Source organism: Rana temporaria, chromosome 3 (assembly GCF_905171775.1).
Source record: "Rana temporaria chromosome 3, aRanTem1.1, whole genome shotgun sequence".
Lineage (NCBI taxonomy): Eukaryota > Metazoa > Chordata > Amphibia > Anura > Ranidae > Rana > Rana temporaria.
Genome location: NC_053491.1, coordinates 277,339,699 through 277,360,711, shown reverse-complemented (window position 1 = coordinate 277,360,711; position 21,013 = coordinate 277,339,699). Strand labels below are relative to the sequence as shown.

General features: G+C 43.5%; 1 protein-coding gene across 1 annotated transcript in view; it reads right to left on the bottom strand.

Annotated features, from left to right (window-relative positions):
* Positions 1 to 21,013, bottom strand: part of RARS1 (arginyl-tRNA synthetase 1) — a 165,360-nt gene that overhangs the window by 50,238 nt on the left and 94,109 nt on the right. The window contains exons 9-12 of the mRNA XM_040344670.1: positions 19,038 to 19,142; positions 13,153 to 13,331; positions 10,672 to 10,781; positions 4,256 to 4,361 (exon numbers count right to left, since the gene is read on the bottom strand). Coding sequence (XP_040200604.1) covers positions 4,256 to 4,361; positions 10,672 to 10,781; positions 13,153 to 13,331; positions 19,038 to 19,142 — 500 coding nt within the window. The remainder of the gene's footprint in view (positions 1 to 4,255; positions 4,362 to 10,671; positions 10,782 to 13,152; positions 13,332 to 19,037; positions 19,143 to 21,013) is intronic.

Sequence of the window (21,013 nt, the reverse complement as noted above, 5' to 3'; positions counted from 1 at the left end):
TACGATAGCATCTTTGGGCGATATGGAAGAGTCCATACTCCCAACTGTCATCCTTACGATCTCTGCATACCAGGATCTTCTGGGCCATGCCGGGGCTTCCTTTCCTCTTTGATTCTGCGAAGAAGCCACGACTGTGGGAGAATGCATAAATCCCATAGGGTCATCAATGCATCTGTCCCGTATGCAAGTGGATCCCTTGTCCTTGACACAGAGTTGTCCAACTTTCTGTTGAACCTGGACGCTAATAGAACTATGTCCGGGGTACCCAATCTTTGGCATATGGCCAGAAAAAATGTTGGGATGTAGATCCCTTACTCCCGGGAATATTTGTTGACAACTCAAGAAATCAGTCTGCCAATTCTCCAACCCTGGAATGAAGACTGCAGATAGGCAAGATACATGCTCCTTTTACCAGGCCAGAATATGATTTACCTTCTTCTGGGCTGCACTGCTTCTGGTGTACCCTTGGTGATCGATATAGGCCACCACCGTGGTATTGTCGGATTGTATCCTGATGGGACAACATCGCAACCTGAACATCCAGGCTATTCGAGCTAGATGTGCCGCCCGAACCTCTAGGATGTTGATGGTCGAGGTCTTCTCGGAGTCTGACCACTTCCCTTGGACAGTGGACTGCACCCCAGCCCAAGAGGCTGGCATCTGTTGTTACTACCTTCCAGGTACCTGCAATGAAGGATTCCCCTTCTGCAAATTTTTGGCTATCAACCACCAATTGAGACACTTGTCACCCCTTGGGGCCAGACACATTGGGTAACCCAAGGCTTGGGCCTCTTTTTTCCAGGCAGCCAGAATACTGTAACAGTCTTGACTGAAACTGGCAAAGATAACTCTCAGAAATATAGGTATTAATGACTCATCCAGTACAGTCACAAAGGTAGGCTTCAGAGGTCACACTAACCAGGTAAATATATCCGGTTTGGTAGTAGCCTATAAAAAGGTCAATGCTACTACATAATTTCCTCTAAATTATTACAGCATATCAAAAAAAGGGGGGAGAAACAGAGTTTCAAAAAGGAATTAGTCAGAGAGGAATACGAATTAAGACTTCAAATTTATTCAGAAGTTATCCACATATTAAAAAACACATTTAATTACACAGAGGTGCCAGTGTCGCCACAGCACTAATGAAATTAGACATTAGTCTAAAGAGGACAGGTGGCCACCACAACCATGCACACTACTCGCATACATATACAGTACAGACCAAAAGTTTGGACACACCTTCTCATTCAAAGAGTTTTCTTTATTTTCATGACTATGAATATTGTAGATTCACACTGAAGGCATAAAAACTATGAATTAACACATGTGGAATTATACATAACAAAAAAGTGTGAAACAACTGAAAATATATTTCATATTCTAGGTTCTTCAAAGTAGCCACCTTTTGCAGCAGACACATCTCTAGAACTGTTAAGAGGAGACTGCGTGAATCAGGCCTTCCTGGTAGAATATCTGCTAGGAAACCACTGCTAAAGAAAGGCAACAAGCAGAAGAGACTTGTTTGGGCTAAAGAACACAAGGAATGGACATTAGACCAGTGGAAATCTGTGCTTTGGTCTGATGAGTCCAAACTTGAGATCTTTGGTTCCAACCCCCGTGTCTTTGTGCGATGCAGAAAAGGTGAATGGATGGACTCTACATGCATGGTTCCCACCATGAAGCATGGAGGAGGAGGTGTGATGGTGTGGGGGTGCTTTGCTGGTGACACTGTTGGAGATTTATTCAAAATTGAAGGCATACTGAACCAGCATGGCTACCACAGCATCTTGCAGCAGCATGCTATACTATTCCATCCGGTTTGCGTTTAGTTGGACCATCATTTATTTTTCAACAGGACAATGACCCCAAACACACCTCCAGGCTGTGTAAGGGCTATTTGACCAAGAAGGAGAGTGATGGGGTGCTGCGCCAGGTGACTACCTCTTGAAGCTCATCAAGAGAATGCCAAGAGTGTGCAAAGCAGTAATCAAAAGCAAAAGGTGGCTACTTTGAAGAACCTAAAATATGAAATACCGTATTTTCCGGCGCATAAGACGACTGGGCATATAAGACGACCCCCTAATTTTCCAGGAAAAATGTTGGTTTTGGGATATACTCACTGTATAAGACTACCCCCTTCCTACTAGTCTTTCTGCGAGCTGAGGGGCAGCCAGAACCGCTGACATTATTCAAATCTCACTGCACTGTGCCATTACATTACATTCCTGACTGTGCCATTACATTACATTCCTCACTGTGCCATTACATTACATGCCCCGACTGTGACATCACTTGCCCCCAACTGTGCCATCACTTGCCCCCACTGTGCCATCACTTGCCCCTCTCTGTGCCTGAGCTTGCCCCCTCTCTGTGCCTGAGCTTGCCCCCTCTCTGTGCCTGAGCTTGCCCCCTCTCTGTGCCTGAGCTTGCCCCCGCTCTGTGCCTGAGCTTGCCCCCGCTCTGTGCCTGAGCTTGCCCCCTCTCTGTGCCTGAGCTTGCCCCCTCTCTGTGCCTGAGCTTGCCCCCTCTCTGTGCCTGAGCTTGCCCCCCAGTGCAATCACTGCAAACAGTGCCATCACTCACTTTTTTTCTGGATAGACTTCAGGCGGTGCGGTGACAGTCTCCGTGCTGCGCGTCAATGATTTAAAAGAAGCGCCTTCTCCTTAGACTGTCCTGTGTTAGGCGGAACACAAAACTTCCCAGCAGTGCCTCTGTACTGTGTTCCGCCCATCACGGACGTCTTCTCATCTCGTCCGAGGATGAATAGGCATCTGTGATAGGAGGAACACAGAACAGAGGCGCTGTTGGGAAGATTTGTGTTCCTCCTATCACAGAACACACTGAGGAGAAGGAGCGTCTTTTAAATCATTGACGCTCTCGCAAGCACGGAGACCGTACCCGGCGTATAAGACGACCCCCGACTTTGGATGCATTTTTTTGCATCCAGAAAGTCGTCTTATACGCCGAAAAATACGGTATATTTTCAGTTGTTTCACACTTTTTTGTTATGTATAATTCCACATGTGTTAATTCATAGTTTTGATGCCTTCAGTGTGAATCTACAATTTTCATAGTCATGAAAATAAAGAAAACTCTTTGAATGAGAAGGTGTGTCCAAACTTTTGGTCTGTACTGTACCTACAGGGACAGGCCAAGGAGCTGTCTGTAGTCTACGCTGCCATCACTGTTTGGCACATTTTAGATCCAACAATATGCCAAACAAAACAATCTTGATGTTATCACCAGCAACGTTCTATAGTGCTACCCTCACTGATGTCCATCACTGAACTGTAGGTTCTACCTACTCCACTCATGTGGATAACATCCTAATGAACTGCCAGCATAATTTAATTGGAATGGTATTTGGGATCACAGCCTCAGCCTGTAGCCACATTCCTACTGTTTTAGTTTCATGATATGCAGATGATGACACTGTCATGAGTGAAATATGGGATGTGCCATTGTTTGAAAAATCTGCCTTTTAAATGCTGGTTGCCTTGCTGTGTTTGACTTAAAGGTGTTGTAAAGGTTTGTTTTTTATTTTCTAAATTTAAGCTAGTGCATTGTTGGTTCACTTACCTTACCTTCAATTTCCCTTCTAAATGTTTTTTTTTCTTTGTCTGAAAAAACATTTAGAAGGGAAATTGAAGGAAAGGGTAAGCGAACCAACAATTCACTAGCTTAAAGGACCCTATTTAGAAAATAAAAAAGGAACCTTTACAACCCCTTTAAGTACTTCTGAGTAGCAGACCCAAAATAAGAATGCTGTAAAATGATGTCAGAAATAAGATCCATACCTATTCTGGGTCTGCGGCTCAAAGGCCAAAGCATAGGAAATCTGAGGCAAGAGGTTTATGAAAATGACTTCTATGCTACTAAGTGCATATGAACAATATTCTAACAAAGGCATGTGTCTAATTTACCCTACAATAAAAGCTTTGCATTCATGAGGGTAACCCTGGAGTTCACTTAAGAAAAGTTGAAGCCCACAATGAAGGGGGTACCAACCACATAAGAAATATTATAGAATTTGAACGTCTGCAAAACCTTGTCCTGTCTTCAACGGGACAGGACAAATGGGGTGAGGGTGAAGCTGTTATAATATTCCTGGTCTGCTTCCTGTCCCCTCACTGGCAGGAGCAGTCTGTTTATTAGTTGACATAGAGGAGGAAACAAAAAATAGCCATCATGATAACCTTCCACCAAACATAATGAATAAGATGTTTGGTAATGCACACATTAGGTAGTTTACCTTATCCCTCTCTTTCTCCTTTAGCTTGTCCATGGAACGTTTCAGCCCCTCTTCCAATAAGTCAATTAATCTCACTGTGTCACCTGACCTAGTTTTAAATTTTTTCCTGAAAAACAAACAAATTCAAAGTAAGAGGACTCATCTGGGACAAATGGAAAAACTAAAACAGTCAAAATTGCTACAAATTCCAGATTATTTTTTTCCTTACACGACTGATCATATCATATATGAAAATAACAAAATAACCTGGAAATGTGTGATTATTAGCTACAGTCAACCACAAAGTATATAAAAAAAAAATCTATTTACAATGGTTATATGCAGGTCTTTCTGGGAGAATGTTCTTTTGCACAGCCTTACTATTTGACCTACTATATGTATCCACCTTAACCCATTTATTTTAGCAAAGGCATCAGTGATTGAGGTTTCCCTGCTGTACTTTTCTACCCCCTTCGAAAAAGGCCATAAAATACCACGCAACCTGTAGGTCTTATGATATGACAAACAGGATGTTGTTAACAATACTACACATACACTTACACAAAAGTACATTTTAGGGAGTAGACAGAGTTGGTCATAGGAAAAAGGATGGACAGGGGAGATATCTGCCCCCTTATGGTATTTAATGACAGACTCTGGTCAATGCTTGCTTGCAGTAAAGCTAGTGGCCCTTGCAAAAAAGGTCCTAGGATTTGACACATTGGCACCACTGAAATAAAAAAGATTTCAACTCACGCTGATAATTGGGGCAAGATTGCAAGCTCAAATCATAGTGGATATGTCAGCTACAGAAGCTAGTCAAGCCCCATTCTTTTAGAACCAGGGCTTTAATAGCTATGCCATTTAATGTAATTGACTGATGAGGATTGATCCGAGAGAAAGTCTGGCCAGTGTGGCAAAAGCCAGGGGGCATATTAGCTCTGAGAACTGGGAACTTCTTGGAATGTACCCAGTTAAAAACCCTTAGAGTTGAGGCTAGCCCAAAAAACAAAGCCACAAACTGGAAGTCCCCTGACTGCTAAATGCAGAGGGTGGAGCTAAGATGGGGACATGAAGATGGACATTTTTGCCAACCCCAGAGGAAACTCGACCTTTTCCAGAAATAACACAGGATATCTAGTCAACTTCATGTAGAATTTCCAGATCCGAACATAGGCATTGAGCACCTTGAGCTTCAGATTGGAGAGGAACTTGCTGGCTTGCTTCAACTACCATGCTTGTTCAAATAGTTGTGGAAGAGATTCCTCAGAGCTCCTGATGTGTGACTTCTGGTGATTGGTACAAGTGTGGAAACAACAGCAGTAAAGTATCCTGGTAGGTGTACTGCAGGTCATTTTGACCAGTTCTTTACTAGGTTCTCCAGAAAAAAGTAAGTACCAGTATCTTCAAAGCAGCTTTAAAAACCCTGGCAGTTAGCTCACGTTTTCTAAAACTGGTATTTACAGACATGGTACTCTGTTATGATTGACTGCTCAAACTTGATTGTCTCAGGCACTGTTTGACTAAGGCTGTCAATCCTCTCCTTAAAGGTTAGAGTCTTTGCCCTCAAAAAGCTCACCTTTGCCAAGGGTGACCATGCATGTTACTCGGCATGTAGCAGGTCGCTCCATCATAGTGATGTTGGAACACAAGCTGCATACAGTACAGGACAAAGGCTTTTCAAAATCATTAAGTGGGATTTCCAAAAACAATATGACTGAAGGCTGACCAGCATAGCAAACACCAACAGGCCCACCAACAAAAAAAATGTCAAGAAAGTTTTAACAAATTCAGAGAGCAGCTTGTAGCATCTCATGCCTAAAAACGGCATCATGAGAGGCCTGAACATCCATCTGATGGAACTTACATTTTTTTTTAATAGAAGCCAAGGTGGCAGTCTTACAAGTCTGGGAAACGAAAGCCTGCTGCTGTAAAGCAGTGGTTCTCAACCTCAGTACCCAAGTACCCCCAACAGGCCATGTTTGCAGGTTTTCCTGTATCTTCAGAGTCAATGGCTTGGTATTTTAGACAGCTATTTAATCTAAAAAAAATTCCCAAAACATGGACTGTTGGGGGTAATTAAGCTGAGGTTGAGACCCACTGCTGTAAAGCCAATTTAGCACCAAGGCTAGGGTCACACTGACTTTTTGTGGGGAGGTTTAACCGATTCCATGAGGCATAATCCACTTGTGGCAAAGAGCTTGACGGTCTTCTGATGGAAAGCCCATTTCCCTGAATCCAGATACTGACAAGTGGGAAAGTCCACCAGCCAATTGTTGGTGCCTGGGATGTTAATTAACCACTTCACCCCCGAGCCATATTGCTGCCTAAAGACCAAAGCACTTTTTGCGATTCGGCACTGCTTCGCTTTAACTGACAATTGCGTGGTCGTGCAACGTGGCTCCCAAACAAAATTGGCATCCTTTTTTCCGCACAAATAGAGCTTTCTTTTGGTGGTATTTGATCACCTCTGCAGTTTTTTATTGGCGTAAAATGAAGGATGGATGGCCGCACTCCAAACCAAACAGGTTGTCTTTATTTAAACGAACAGCAAAAACATACCAGATCACAGCAACAGAAACAGGAGGATAACCGACGTTTCGCACTGACTTAGTGCTTATTCATGGCCATGAATAAGCACTAAGTCAGTGCGAAACGTCGGTTATCCTCCTGTTTCTGTTGCTGTGATCTGGTATGTTTTTGCGGTTCGTTTAAATAAAGACAACCTGTTTGGTTTGGAGTGCGGCCATCCATCCTTCATTTTACGCCAATGCTTGCCTAGTGCACTGCCAGCACCCTTGGAATCCTACACCTGTGTATGACCCTATAGCAGACCCACCTTGAGTGGTGATTTTCCTTCTTCTTCTGCAGTTTTTTAGTTTTTGCGCTATAAACAAAAATAGAGCGACAATTTTGAAAAAAATGAATATTTTTAACTTTTTGCTATAATAAATATCCCCCAAAAATATATAAAAAAAAATTGTTTTCCTCAGTTTAGGCCGATACGTATTCTTCTACAAATTTTTCGTACAAAAAAAAAAAAAATCGCAATAAGCGTTTATTGATTGGTTTGCGCAAAAGTTATAGCGTTTACAAAATAGGGGGTATTTTTATTAATATATTTTTTTTTTTACTAGTAATGGCGGTGATCAGCGTTTTTTTCCGGTACTGCGACATTATGGCGGACACTTGCGATCAGTGCTTTAAAAATGCATTGGATTACTATAAAAATGCCACTGGCAGTGAAGGGGTTAACACTAGGGGGCGGGGAAGGGGTAAAGTATGTTCCCTGGGTGTGTTCTAACTGTAGGGGGGTGGCCTCACTAGGGGAAATTACTGATCTTCTGTTCATACATTGTATGAACAGAAGATCAGCATTTCTCCCCCTGACAGGACCGGGGGAGCTGTGTAATACATCGGGGGAGCGGATCTCCAGTAAGTCCTTGAGGGAAGAGAGCTTCAGCCGTTCATACTGTGTCTCCGTTGTCCTGTGTCCTCTTGTAGCCATCCTTTAAGGCTGTGGGAATCATCCCACTGCTGTGCCACCAATTGTAACGGTCAGGGGTTAACGCCGTTACGATATTCCATTCCACCAACCCAAGACAGCTTCCGACACTCCACAATCCAGCAGACAGGACCCATTGGATTTCCCCAGAAGAACGAGACACACACAGCTCTGTTCTCTGGTTCCAAACAGACGACACTTTAATGGTAAACTTAGGCTCTTTTTATACAGTTGAAAGCATGCTGCAGTAATAAAAGGGACAATGACACACTCCACCCACAACATTACACAATGGGTGCCAACGAGTCCCCCTCAATCCACAGACTTTCTGGCACCGAATCTACATGAGTTAATTACTATAGCTGACATGGCAGACGTCATGACTGCGGCTCTTTTCACCTTCTATTCAATACACATTCCTTTTGTAAACATAAGTCAGACGTCTGACCTTTAGAGGGTTCTAAGTCACATCACATCACATATTATCATCAATAGACTTTCATTAGCATAGCACAATGAAATATCTTAGGAGCCAGACTTAATTAACACAATAGACAATAGAATGCAATCACAGCAAGCTTTTATCACTACAGCCAGGTAGCTGGAGGTGATTAACATCAATTAACATCTTAACAGTATTGACCTGTTGGGTTCAGAATTAACTACCTGTAATATTTCAAGATATCCTGCAATACATTGTGAATTATCCTTACTGTCCCATCTTATGTAATTCAAGATATAATTTCTCAGTCATCCTATGCCCCTAGTGGACATAGGATGACCCTAGACCCAAGAGTCATTGGTGAAGCTGAACCAGGAGTACCCCGTATCCTTCAAGAGCCTCTGGGTCCCACGGGCCATACCGTTACAAATGGATATTCAATAAGCAAGTGAAGGGCCAAAAAATAATGACATATGACAGTTAGTTGGTCACAGTCTCTTGCCGTGTACACACGGTCGTTTTTTGTGATGAAATAAAATGACATTTTGAAAAACGTAATTTAAAATGATCGCGTGTGGGCTTCACATCGTTTTCAGTCTTCTGAAAAACGAAAAAAAAACATTCGCACATGCTTCAATTTTTTATGTCGTTTTTCAAAATGTCGTTTTTTGTGTCGTAAAAAATGATCGTGTGTGGGCAAAAACTACGTTTTAAACCCGCACATGCCCAGAATCAAGTTATGAGACGGAAGGTAAAACTACCATTCATAATGGAGTAAGCACATTCATCACACTGTAACAGACAAAAAAGCATGAATCGTCTTTTACTAACAAGTAACCAGCTAAAAGCAGCCTCAAGGCGAATAGAACTTCCCCTTTAGAGTGCCGTCACTTTGTTCATCATTTTTCAAAAACGATGGTGTGTGGGCAACATCATTTTTAATGATGAAGTTGGAAAAATTTCGTTTTTTTTTCATGATGAAAAATGACATTTGTTTTCATGACAAAAAGTGATCGTGTGTACGCGGCATTAGAGGGCCGTCGCTTTGTTGATAATTTTTCACAAACGATGGCGTGTGGGCAACATCATTTTAAATGATGAAGTTGGAAAATTTTCGTTTTTTTTCATGATGAAAAATGACATTTGTTTTCATGACAAAAAGTGATCGTGTGTACGGTGCATTAGAATATAGAGAACCGGAGAAGTTTTCATTGTTTATAGGCTCCTGAAATGTAAACTCTCGATAACATGTCAAATATGCTAGAGATGTAGGGACCATTGGACTTCGCGAAATATTTTTGTGCCTTTAAAAGTAAACCTATGGGTAATTCAAGCGTATAAATAAGGTTTTCCAGGCAGTCTTTACAGGGAGACATGGAGCTAAAAAAAAAGCAGAGGTACTAACACAGGTGCATCAACTGCTGAGCCTAGTCTGGCAATATACAAATGCCTGCTAATCTGCACAGCCCGATTCTGAGAAGGTGTCTTTGGTATGCCTGAATCCAATCCACACAGGTGCTTACGTGCCTCATACAAGCTGCTGTGTCCTTTCGCTTACAGATCTCTTGGCGTTTGGAGTTTTTAACAATACCCGCCCTGCGCCTGCGCTGTAAAACGCTGCAAGCACGTGCGCGCGCACTCATGGCAACCACAGCCCCCGCTCCAGTATAGAGAAAAAGCGAACTTATGCGGGGGGATTGCCGTGGGACAGTGGACAATGTGGGACCCCCCTTTTAACCTTTACATGGCAGAGCCTGAACAGGTGAGCAGCTCCACAGACTGGCTGCACATTATGTCTCTTTACCCCCTCTAGTGGCGGAAAAACATGTAAGACATGCAACTACTCATAGAAGAGAACCCCAAGAATTTCTCAGGGTTATCTTCACTTACCTTACCCCTGCCACAGGATACTGCTGAAGAACAGACAGTTCAAACCTTTGCCCATCACTGCGGGCTGTGTTGTGCCAACCTTCATGGTTCCTACATAAAGGAGGCCTCTTTCCTGGACCTGTAAGGCACTCTGCCAGAAACCTTTGGGCATTTTTAAATACGTGCCACAAAGTGCTGGATTCCAGAGTCCAGTCCTCCTAAGAGAGACATTACAGGCAAAACTTCGCTCTTCCGCAAGGCCCGGGTACCATCCACTTTGGCGTTTTTTTTGGCCTTCTTGGATGGATCCGGGATGTGTAGCTTCTTAAACACCCGCAGAGATCCTTGTGACAAACACCCTAGACACTAGTGAAAAAACTGAGGTGCTCCCGGTATGGGAGGGGTTATATAGGGAGGAAACTTCCTGTCTAATTGATTACACCAGTGTCCAGCACCTGAAGGTGAGATATAACCCATTAAGTAATTAACAAGGCTCCGTGTCCTGTGATGTTCGAAAAACAAAATACCGTAGTGCCCCACAATGTTTACTTGGATACTCATTTAAATTGCATTCATTTTTAGCATGAGTGTAAACAGGTCTGTGCAGTGTACTTTTCTTACTTGTCTTCCCCTAAAACAACACCGAATCCAGCATGTTCCACTCTTGTTATCTTTGGATCATACCAGCCAATCATTTGTCCAGCTGCATACACATTCTGTAAATGTACACCCTAGAAAACAGCAAATACATTTTAAGTGATTGTCACCCCATAATCATAAAGATCGTAAAGTATGTAGTGCGAAGCTCTATCTAATTAATGCATTTACTGTATTTATTGGCGTATAACACTCACCTTTTCACCCTGGAAATTGGTTGCAAATAGTGTGTGCATGTTATACGCCGATACTGCAATTTGGGCTGCCTCGGACAGAACGGGGAGGGGGGCGGGATAAGCGCCGTCAGATTACATAGAGCGAAGAATCTCCTGTTTACTCAGCGGCCTCTGTAATAGGAAGTCCCGACTCCTGAGCTGTTGGACCAGTGTTCTGTCTATCATGGGAAGCCGGTCCAGGAGGCGGGACTTTGCATTAAAGAGGCCGCCGAATAAACAGGAGATTCTTGATGTATATAATCTGACGACGCTCATCCCGCCCCCTCCCCGAGATGGGCATTGATCAGGCTGGCTGCATTCATGGAAATGGGGAGGCTGCAGATGAGCATTGATCAAGCTGCATTGATGGGCATTGATCAAGCTGCATTGATGGGCAATTTTGAGGCTGCAGATGGGCATTGATCAGGCTGCAGATGGGCATTGATCAGGCTGCATTGATGGGCACGGACCCTTATTTTGCTTCAAAGTTGAAAAAAAAAAAAAGAGAGTTCAATATTAGCTGGCCACACGTTATAATATGCTTGTACAACCATTGTTATATTTACTATATAGTGCAGAAGCCTACCTAATTGAATTGAAATTGTAAACTAAGCTACACAGGGAACAAAGCGATCTGATGCCGTCAGCTCTGTCATGCTTGTAAGTCCTTGCCTTATCATTTGTAGAATCATAACTGGAGGACTGCCTTTGTAGCCAAGAACAACGTACAACAATTAATTCTCAAAATTCACAGAAGCAGCACTGAATTCTGCCCTCTCTTTATATTTTAGAAGGCCTAAAGTCTGCCAAGACACTGCTTGGAGGAGGAAGCAGAGGTATCTGAGCTGCTAAGAGAAACAATATGGTTCATGTGCTGTAAACGGAGGATAGATTACTCCACAGTCTCTGTAGATACAGAGGTCTGCAATGGCTTATTTTGAAGCCCAATAACAACATGTCAATACTTATCGATAGCCTGGCCACAGCTTTGCTTTAAGATTGCTAGGAAACATTAGGCACTATGCTGTGCACGTGCCCACCTAAAATATTGTCCATCCATGAGTGTAAAAGAGTTTCCACATATGGAACCTAATTGTTTCTGCAAAGTTACATGTGTATGAGTGTTGGAGCCATGGTGATTCAAAGAACAGTAACATTCACATAAAGGGTGTGAATGGGTTGTGTCAAATGGTAAAAATAGATGCAAACAGAACTTTTGTAACACAGTTCAATGCTGTTTATATTATCCAAAGTATCGTGATGGCTCAAAATTTCAAGTCCTGAGCTACTAGCCAGGCCTCAAGAGTTACTCGCCACCAGTTGACCCACCCAGCCTGCCCCGCCCCTAAACACGCCCCAATAAATTATCTAATGAAATGACACTTAAATGTTTTATGCAGTATTAATTATAAAAAATAAATATTAACAACAACTGTATCCTGCCTATGCCCACCAATGCAGCCTTGTGTCCAAACGCAGCCCGTGATTACCATGCAGCCTGTGTTCACCACATGCAGCCCGCGTCCACCACATGCAGCCCGCGTTTACCATGCAGCCCGTGTCCCCACCATGCAGCCCGTGTCCACACCATGCAGCCCGTGTCCACACCATGCAGCCCGTGTCCACACCATGCAGCCCGTGTCCACACCATGCAGCCCGTGTCCACACCATGCAGCCCGTGTCCACACCATGCAGCCCGTGTCCACACCATGCAGCCCGTGTCCACACCATGCAGCCCGTGTCCACACCATGCAGCCTACCTGTGCAGGGGAGGAGAGGAACAGGAGAGCCGCCCGGGTGATCAGCGCGGGGAACACAGGATAACAGTTTTCATTTTAATTGCCGAGTTCCCGCCGCTCAACGTCATATTCAGCCCCACCCCCTGGCCGGGGAACTTTGATTGACAGATCACCTGTCACCAGGATTGGACGGGTGATCTGTCTATCAATGTCCCGGGACCAGGGGCGGGGCTGGATCTGACAGTGAGCGGCGGGGAACACTGCAATAAAAATTAAAACTGTTATCCTGTGTTCCCCGTGCTGCGCTCTAAACACCCGGGCGGCTCTTTCTCTCTTCCCCCTCCGCGGTCACTGGGAGAAGAACTCCCATTACACAGGCTGCCGGCGGTGCTCGCCCCCCCTCCGGCTCCCAGGCAGCCCTTCCTCGCCAGACCTCAAAATCCACTTGCAAAATGCGAGCAGGCGAGTGGATTTTTTGAGGGCTGTCTTACCTGTCCACTGTCTACCACATAAATAATAATATCAGCTTTTTCTTCAACAAGTCTCTGTTTTAAAGCAGCCAGGTCAGATGTATCATAGGTAAAACCACCATCAGATTTCACAATTGTTAAAGGCACAGTGCATCCAGGAGGAAAAACAACTTTTCTTCCTTCATCAAGCTCTACGAGACCTATAAAGGAAAAAAAAAAGTTATACACTTAATTGTATAAAATACAAAATTAAATTTAAATACCAGTTAGGCTCAAGAGCAGTGCAGCTATGGGCTTATTTGCTAATAACTTATGATACAGAGGGCCATTTTTTGGGAGGAGAAACAAGGCTCCTTTGGTTGTATTGTAGAAGAACAAAATAGAAAAAAAGAAGAATTTTGACTTACTTGTAAAGTTCTATATAGGGCCAACGGACCCAACTTCATAGTGCTGCTGAAACTTTGCAGCTAAAAGCAGCATCTACAGAGGATTGGACATCCACCTGGTAGAACTTTGAAAAGTGTATGAACAGAGGACCAGATGGTGGCCTTACAAGTCTTGGCTACAGATGCCTGGTACCAGAATGCCCAGGAAACTCCCACAGACTTAGTGTCGTGAAAGCACAGGAGGATATTTGTCCTATAGAGTGTAAGTGATAGCGATCGAGGGCCGGATTCCGATACATTGCCGTATCTTCCGGCGCGGCGTAACGTAGCTCACATACAGTACGCTGCCATAACTTAGGGCGCAAGTTCCGTATGCAGAAAGAACTTGCGCCCTTAGTTACGGCGGCGTAACGTATGTGTGTCGGCGTAAGCTAGCCTAATTCAAATGGGGATGATGTGGGCGTGTTTTATGCAAATACACTGTGACCCCACGTATTTGACGGCATGCGCCGTTCGTGAAAAACTCCCAGTGCGCATGCTCGAAATTACGCCGCAAAGCCTCATTGGTTTCGACGTGAACTTAACTTACGCAAAGCCCTATTCGCGAACGACTTACGTAAACGACGTAAAATTTTCAAAACTCGGCGCGGGAACGACGTCCATACTTAACATTAGCTACGCCTCATATAGCAGGGGTAACCTTACGCCAGAAAAAGCCTAACGTAAAAAAATGCGCCGGCCGGACGTTTCTGAATCGGCGTAAATACCTAATTAGCATATTCCTCGCGTAACTATACGGAAGCGCCACCTAGCGGCCAGCGTAAATATGCAGCCTAAGATACGACGGTGTAAGACACTTACGCCGGTCGGATCTTAGGAAAGTCTATGCGTAACTGATTCTCTGAATCAGGCGCATAGATACGACGGCCCGCACTCAGAGATACGCCGGCATATCCGGAGATACGCCGTCGTATCTCGTATCCAAATCCGGGCCCAGATGTCCAATCCATCGAGCATTGGTGGACTTGGAAGAAGGTTGTCCCTTGTGAGGTCCTGGGGACAGCACAAATAAGGAGTCTGTTTTCCTGATCAAAACTGCTGCTTTAGAGGTAGACTTATGACTTCGACTGCATCTAGGCAACGGAAAACAATTTTCTTTGCAACAGGTCAGTTCAACTGAAGTCAATCGGAAGATCAATGTCTGTTGAACTACAGTGGCAATACACGGAATACACTGAATTTCCACCCATGCATGTATGACCAGCTTAACACTGATTCCAAATCCCTTTTAACTCCCTTCTATGTCCACCTCTTCTAGGCCAACCATATCGGGATCCAACTCGGGCAGAGATGGGTGGGCTGAAAAGGGGACTTGATGTTTTGGTGTCCCTGGACAGAGATAGCTGTATTAAAGCGGTTATTTGTCTGAGGAATTGTGATATAAATGTTGAACAATCCTCCTCTCTCAGGTAAGCCACTTGTTCTCTTCCTAAAATGGAACTAGAGTCAGACTCAGTTGGTGATGTGTGAGGAGACAGATGGAGAGAGCTGGGGGATGGAGAAATAGATTTGGGTGTCATCAGCGTAGAGATGATATTGAAAGCCAGGGGAGGCAATTAACTGACCCAGGGAGGTGGTGTAGATTGAGAAAACGAGAGGTCCAAGAACAGAACCTTGGGGGACCCAAGAACCTTGGCATCACTTTTGGGCACAGATCGGTGGCAATTGTGGGCACTGGTTGCTGGCAGTGGTGGGCAATCATTGCTGGCACTGGTGGGCACTTAATTGTAATCAGGGCACTGATGATCAGTGCCCCGATTACATACCTAGCTGTCCCCTGCTGCGGAGATGCTGTTGATCGGCTCCCCTCTCTTCACACTCTGTCAGTGTGAGGCGAGGAGAGCCGATTACCGGCATCCCCATGTTTACATGTGACTGGCTGTGATTGGTCACAGCCGATCACATGATTAAAGAGCCGTGGCTCTTTACACAGATCGGGGTCGCGCTGTGTCCTAGCAACATGGCGGGGCCACGATGCGCGGCCATGGGGGCGCGCGAGGCCGGCCATTATAGGCGGCCATCATATGATGTCTACCCAGAACGATACTTGCACCGCCCAGCTGTCATTTGGCGGTGGGCGGGCGGCAAGTGGTTAAACAGACCGTTTTATCCAGATATGTCGGTGTGAATGTATATTTTAAGATATGAACACAGTACCCAGTGTTGTAATTCAGGCCTCTGCATACTTTTGTCTGGGATCAGCCTGTACCAAAAAGTCACATAGGGATTTATTGCTCTTGTGTACAAGTAGGGGCGGATTTTTAGATTGGGTGTAAAAATAAGCTATCTGTTGCGAGTATAACTCAATTTTGTACTGCTCCCTGCCTGATCAGTTCAGATTCATGACTGAATGAGTGCATAAACAATGGTCTGTCAGTTGTCATGGGTGCTTAGCACGACCAGTTAAGGTTTTTGCCAAAGCTTGCTCCCAGCATAGGTAGGAAACATTTCAGTCTCAGGGAGTGTAAGAAGACATGGGGCCACGGTTTAAACTTAATTTGCGTAGGGGGTTTTTCACTGTCAGGGCGATAAAGATGCGGAACCCTCTTCCACAATCAGTGGTGTCAGCGGGAAGTATGGATAGTTTTAAAAGACTCTAGGACGTGCATCTTAGCGAACACTATATACAGGGATATGGGAAATTATTATTGACACAAACACACATCCACCCACGTTGAACTGGATGGACTAGTGTCTTTATTCAACCTCACAAACTATGAAACTAAAAAGCACTGTGGCAGGACATCCATGTTCCAAGAATTTGTTATGCATCATCTCTAACTGCCATTATCTATCATTTTTGTAAGACAATTGCCCTGCCCTAACTCCAATTGAGAATCTGTGGCAAGACTTTACAAATAGCTGTTCACAGATGCTGTCCATACAATCTGACAGAGCTTGAGATATTTTGTAAAGAAGAATGGGCAAAAATGTAATTCTCTAGATGTGAAAAGCTGGTAGAGACATACCCCAAAAAGACTTGCAGCTGTAATTTCAGCGAAGGGTGGTTCTACAAAGTATTGACTCAGGGGCTGAATACAAATTCACTCCACACTTTTCAGCCATTTCCTCCCCTATGGTTCTTTTCATGCACTGATTGACCAATTCTCTTCAAAATGCGGTACATAGATTTTCCTTCAGCTCCTGGCACTGAATGAAGTGGCAGGGGAACGAAGGATAAGTATATACTGCAAAAATGTATAAGAAAGAACCGGGACGGCCGCTCCCCAAAAATAAAAAATTGTTCCTTTTAATAAAAACTGGTCACAACATGGATGTCACAGCAAAAAATCAGGAGCTATGAATAAGCACTGTATGAGAGTGTGAAACACGTTAGCCCTTTTTCCTGATTTTTTGCTGCGACATCCATGTTGTGACCAGTTTTTATTAAAAGGAACACATTTTTATTTTTGGAGTGCGGCCGTCCCGGTTCTTTCTTATACATTTTTGCATACTATTGCAGTGCCTGCACCCAAGTGTTTGGACTCCACTTTGCAGTTCTCTGGGACCTCTGAGAGGTAAACTTTCTTTCTTTTCCGATAAGTATATACTGTTGAGGATGGATGGTTAGGGAAAACCTGTCATTTTGCCATGAATAGGCAAAGCTAAGGTTTTCGCTGAAGTGGAACTATACTAAAAAAGTAAAGATCTGGCATCTTTTGATTGGAACGCCACACCTATTAATTCACATTTGCAAATATGCAGTGCCAGATCAGGGGTGAGCACCCTTTTGACCCTCCTGGGCCACAATGAAAGAAGAGGAATTGTGTTCTTGGGCCACACATAAATTACATTAACAAAGAGGACAGATAATGAATAGAAAGTTGGGCAGGTCACAAGATAACAATCACCGATATTGATAATGTATCTGAATAATTAAACTTAATTGTTTTTGGATTTTTTTTATTATAAAGATAAAAGAGGGCAAAATAAAACTAGAGGCACATTTAACACTGGTTTTGATAAACTACTGCATCAACATCTGGTTCGATGGATGGATGTAGTATCAATTCTCAAGGTGGTCATCAGATATTTTGGTTCTAATTTTTCCCTGTGTGCTTCGTCCTTGAAAATACACACATGGTCACAAATATATCTGTTGCCAAGATTGATGATATAAATAAGGCCCGATTGTGAAAAGTGGGATTTTTTTTATTTGGGAAGATACAGTTAGGGAAAAAAGTATTTAATCCCCTGCTGATTTTGTACATTTGCCCACTGATAAAGAAATGATCAGTCTATAATTTTAATGGTAGGTTTATTTTAACAGTGAGAGACAGAATAACAAAAATATCCAGGAAAAACACATTTCAAAAAAGTTATTTACTTATTTCACTCGTTAAAATGCAAGATCTCACCAATGATCATGAGAACAGTGAGGAATCAGCCAAGAACTACACAGGACAATCTTGTCGATGATCTCAAGGCAGCTGGACCATAGTCACCAAGAAAACAATTGGTAACACACTACGCCATGAAGGACTGAAATCCTGCAGCAACCGCAAGATCCCCCTGCTCAAGAAAGCACATGTACAGGCCTGTCTGAAGTTTGCTAATGAACATCTGAATGATTCAGAGGAGAACTGAGTGAAAATGCTGTGGTCAGATGAGACCAAAATCAAGCTCTTTGGCATCAACTCAACTCATCATGTTTGGAGGAGGAATGCTGCCTATGACCCCAAGAACACTATCCCCGCTGTCAAACATAGAGGTGGAAACATTATGCTGTGGGGGTGTTTTTCTGATAAGAGGACAGGACAAATTCAACGCACCAAAAGGGAGGATGGACGTGGCCATGTACCATTAAATCTTGGGTGAGAACCTCCTTCCCTTAGCCAGGGCATTGAAAATGGGTTGTGGATGGGTATTCCAGCATTAAATGACCCAAAACACATGGCCAAGGCAACAAAGCAGTGACTCAAGAAGAAGTATATTATGGTTCTGGAGTGGCCTAGCCAGTCTCCAGACCTTAATCCCATAGAAAATATGTGGAGGGAGCTGAAGGTTTAAGTTACCAAAAGTCAGCCTCAAAACCTTAAAGACTTGGAGAGGATCTGCAAAGAGGAGTGGGACAAAATGCCTCCTGAGATGTGTGCAAACCTGGTGGCCAACTACAAGAAACGTCTGACCTCTGCGATTGCCAACAAGGGTTTTGCCACCAAGTACCAAGTCATGTTTTGCGAAGGGGTCAAAGATTTATTTCACTCATCAAAATGTAAATCAATTTATAACAAAAAAAAATAAATAAAAAAAAAAAATCAACATTTTAAGTAAGTTTACAATTTTGTGTTGGGCTGCATTTATAGCCTTCTCGGGCCTCATGCGGCTTGTGGCAGCAGGTCGGACACCCCTGGTCTAGGCTATTCTAAAGTCCTTTAGTAGAAGATTTAATTTCCTATTTATTGCGTTTGAGCAGAATTATTAATGGTAATGTATGCAGTATTTATAAAAAATATATACCTTTCTCTTCAAACTCTTTCACGACCTGGATCATTTTGTCTTGATAGTACGATTCCCCTCTGTCAATGATGCGAATATCCAGACAGTCATATATTTTCTGAAATTCTAAAAGCCAAAAATGAAAAAAGTTAAAACTTCATGCTATAATAACAGAGCTCCCAATATTTTCACAGACACATTCTAGGAATAATATAGAAGAACAAATAGTACTGTGATCTATTGCCAGATAGATTAATCTAAACACAACATTCCTACATAAAATTCTTGATTATAAATATACAGACTATATTCAATCATCAGCATGTTATACTGTTGCATATAGGATTGGATAATGGAATTGTTTTACTGACCGTAAAATCTCTCTCTCTCTCTCTCTCTCTCTCTCTCTCTCTCTCTCTCTCTCTCTCTCTCTCTCTCTCTCTCTCTCTCTCTCTCTCTCTCTCTCTCTCTCTCTCTCTCTCTCTCTCTCTCTCTCTCTCTCTCTCTCTCTCTCTCTCTCTCTCTCTCTCTCTCTCTCTCTCTCTCTCTCTCTCTCTCTCTCTCTCTCTCTCTCTCTCTCTCTCTCTCTCTCTCTCTCTCTCTCTCTCTCTCTCTCTCTCTCTCTCTCTCTCTCTCTCTCTCTCTCTCTCTCTCTCTCTCTCTCTCTCTCTCTCTCTCTCTCTCTCTCTCTCTCTCTCTCTCTCTCTCTCTCTCTATATATATATATATATATATATATATATATATATATATATATATATATAAATATAATGTTTGGGGGTTCTAGGTAATTTTCTAGCCAAAAAAAAAAAATATTTTGTTTTCTACTCATGGTAAAATCCCTTTCTCTGAGTTCATTGATGGACACAGCATTTCCATTCTTGACCTTAGGGTTATATCACCACCTTCAGTAGGACTAGACAGGAAAAAACAATAAACAAGCAAAGCACTGCCTAGGGGCGGTTCTTACTGGTAGTAACCCCCCACTCTGCTACAGGCAGCTCAGTTTGCTACAAAGCAGTACAAACACAAACAGGGGGGGGGGGTGCTGTGACCATGCAAAAGTCTGCAGTGAGTCCATCGCAAAGATAGAGAACAGGTTCTCTATCTAAGGTCCGAGAAAAAAAGTCAGATGGAGGCTACACACGGCCGGACTTTCCGAGAAAAAAAGCCAGTCTGTCTTTTTTCTCGGAAAGTCCGGCCGTGTGTAAAAGGAATTAATGAACTTGGAGAAAGGGATTTTACGGCGAGTTAAAAAAAAGTTTTCTCTTTCGTTCATTGACAAACACAACACTTCCATTCTTGACCTTAGGGATGTCCCGAAGCAGTGCCACAACGAGAGGTGGGAACACAGAAGAAAAATAACCTACACCCAAACAGAACCCACAGTAAGGGGAGACAAAAACCTCAGACGGCTGCCTGCTAAACTTTGCGCCCCAAACATGTATCCGAAGATGCCAAAACATCCACCCTGTAAAACTTGGTGAAAGTGTGCACAGACGACCAAGAAGCCGCCTTAGACACTTGATAAACAGACGCTTGATGTCGGAAGGCCCAGGAAGCACCAATAGCCCTGGTAGAGTGTGTCGTGATGGGGAAAGGGTGGCACCCCTAATGGCATAAGCCTGCACAACAGTCTGTCTGATACAATGAAAAATAGTGGCAGAAAAAGCCACCAGGTTATTCCTCGGGCTATCCACGATTACAAACGGCGAACCCGACTTCTGAAAGGGAGTCGTAAACGGCAGATACACACGAAGAGCCTGAAACACATCCAAAGAGTGCAATGCAAACCTCCTTGGGGTGATACAGTCAAGGACACAAGGAAGGAAGGACAATGCCCTTAGATGAAAGGCAAATACCACCCTTGGGAGAAATGAGGGATGCGGACGCAGCACAGCCTTAATAGAAAGACATACCATGACAAGCCTGCCAGCTAAGAAACTTGCAGAGCGGACGTAATAGCCACCAAGTACCGAGAGCACCAGGTTTAGCAC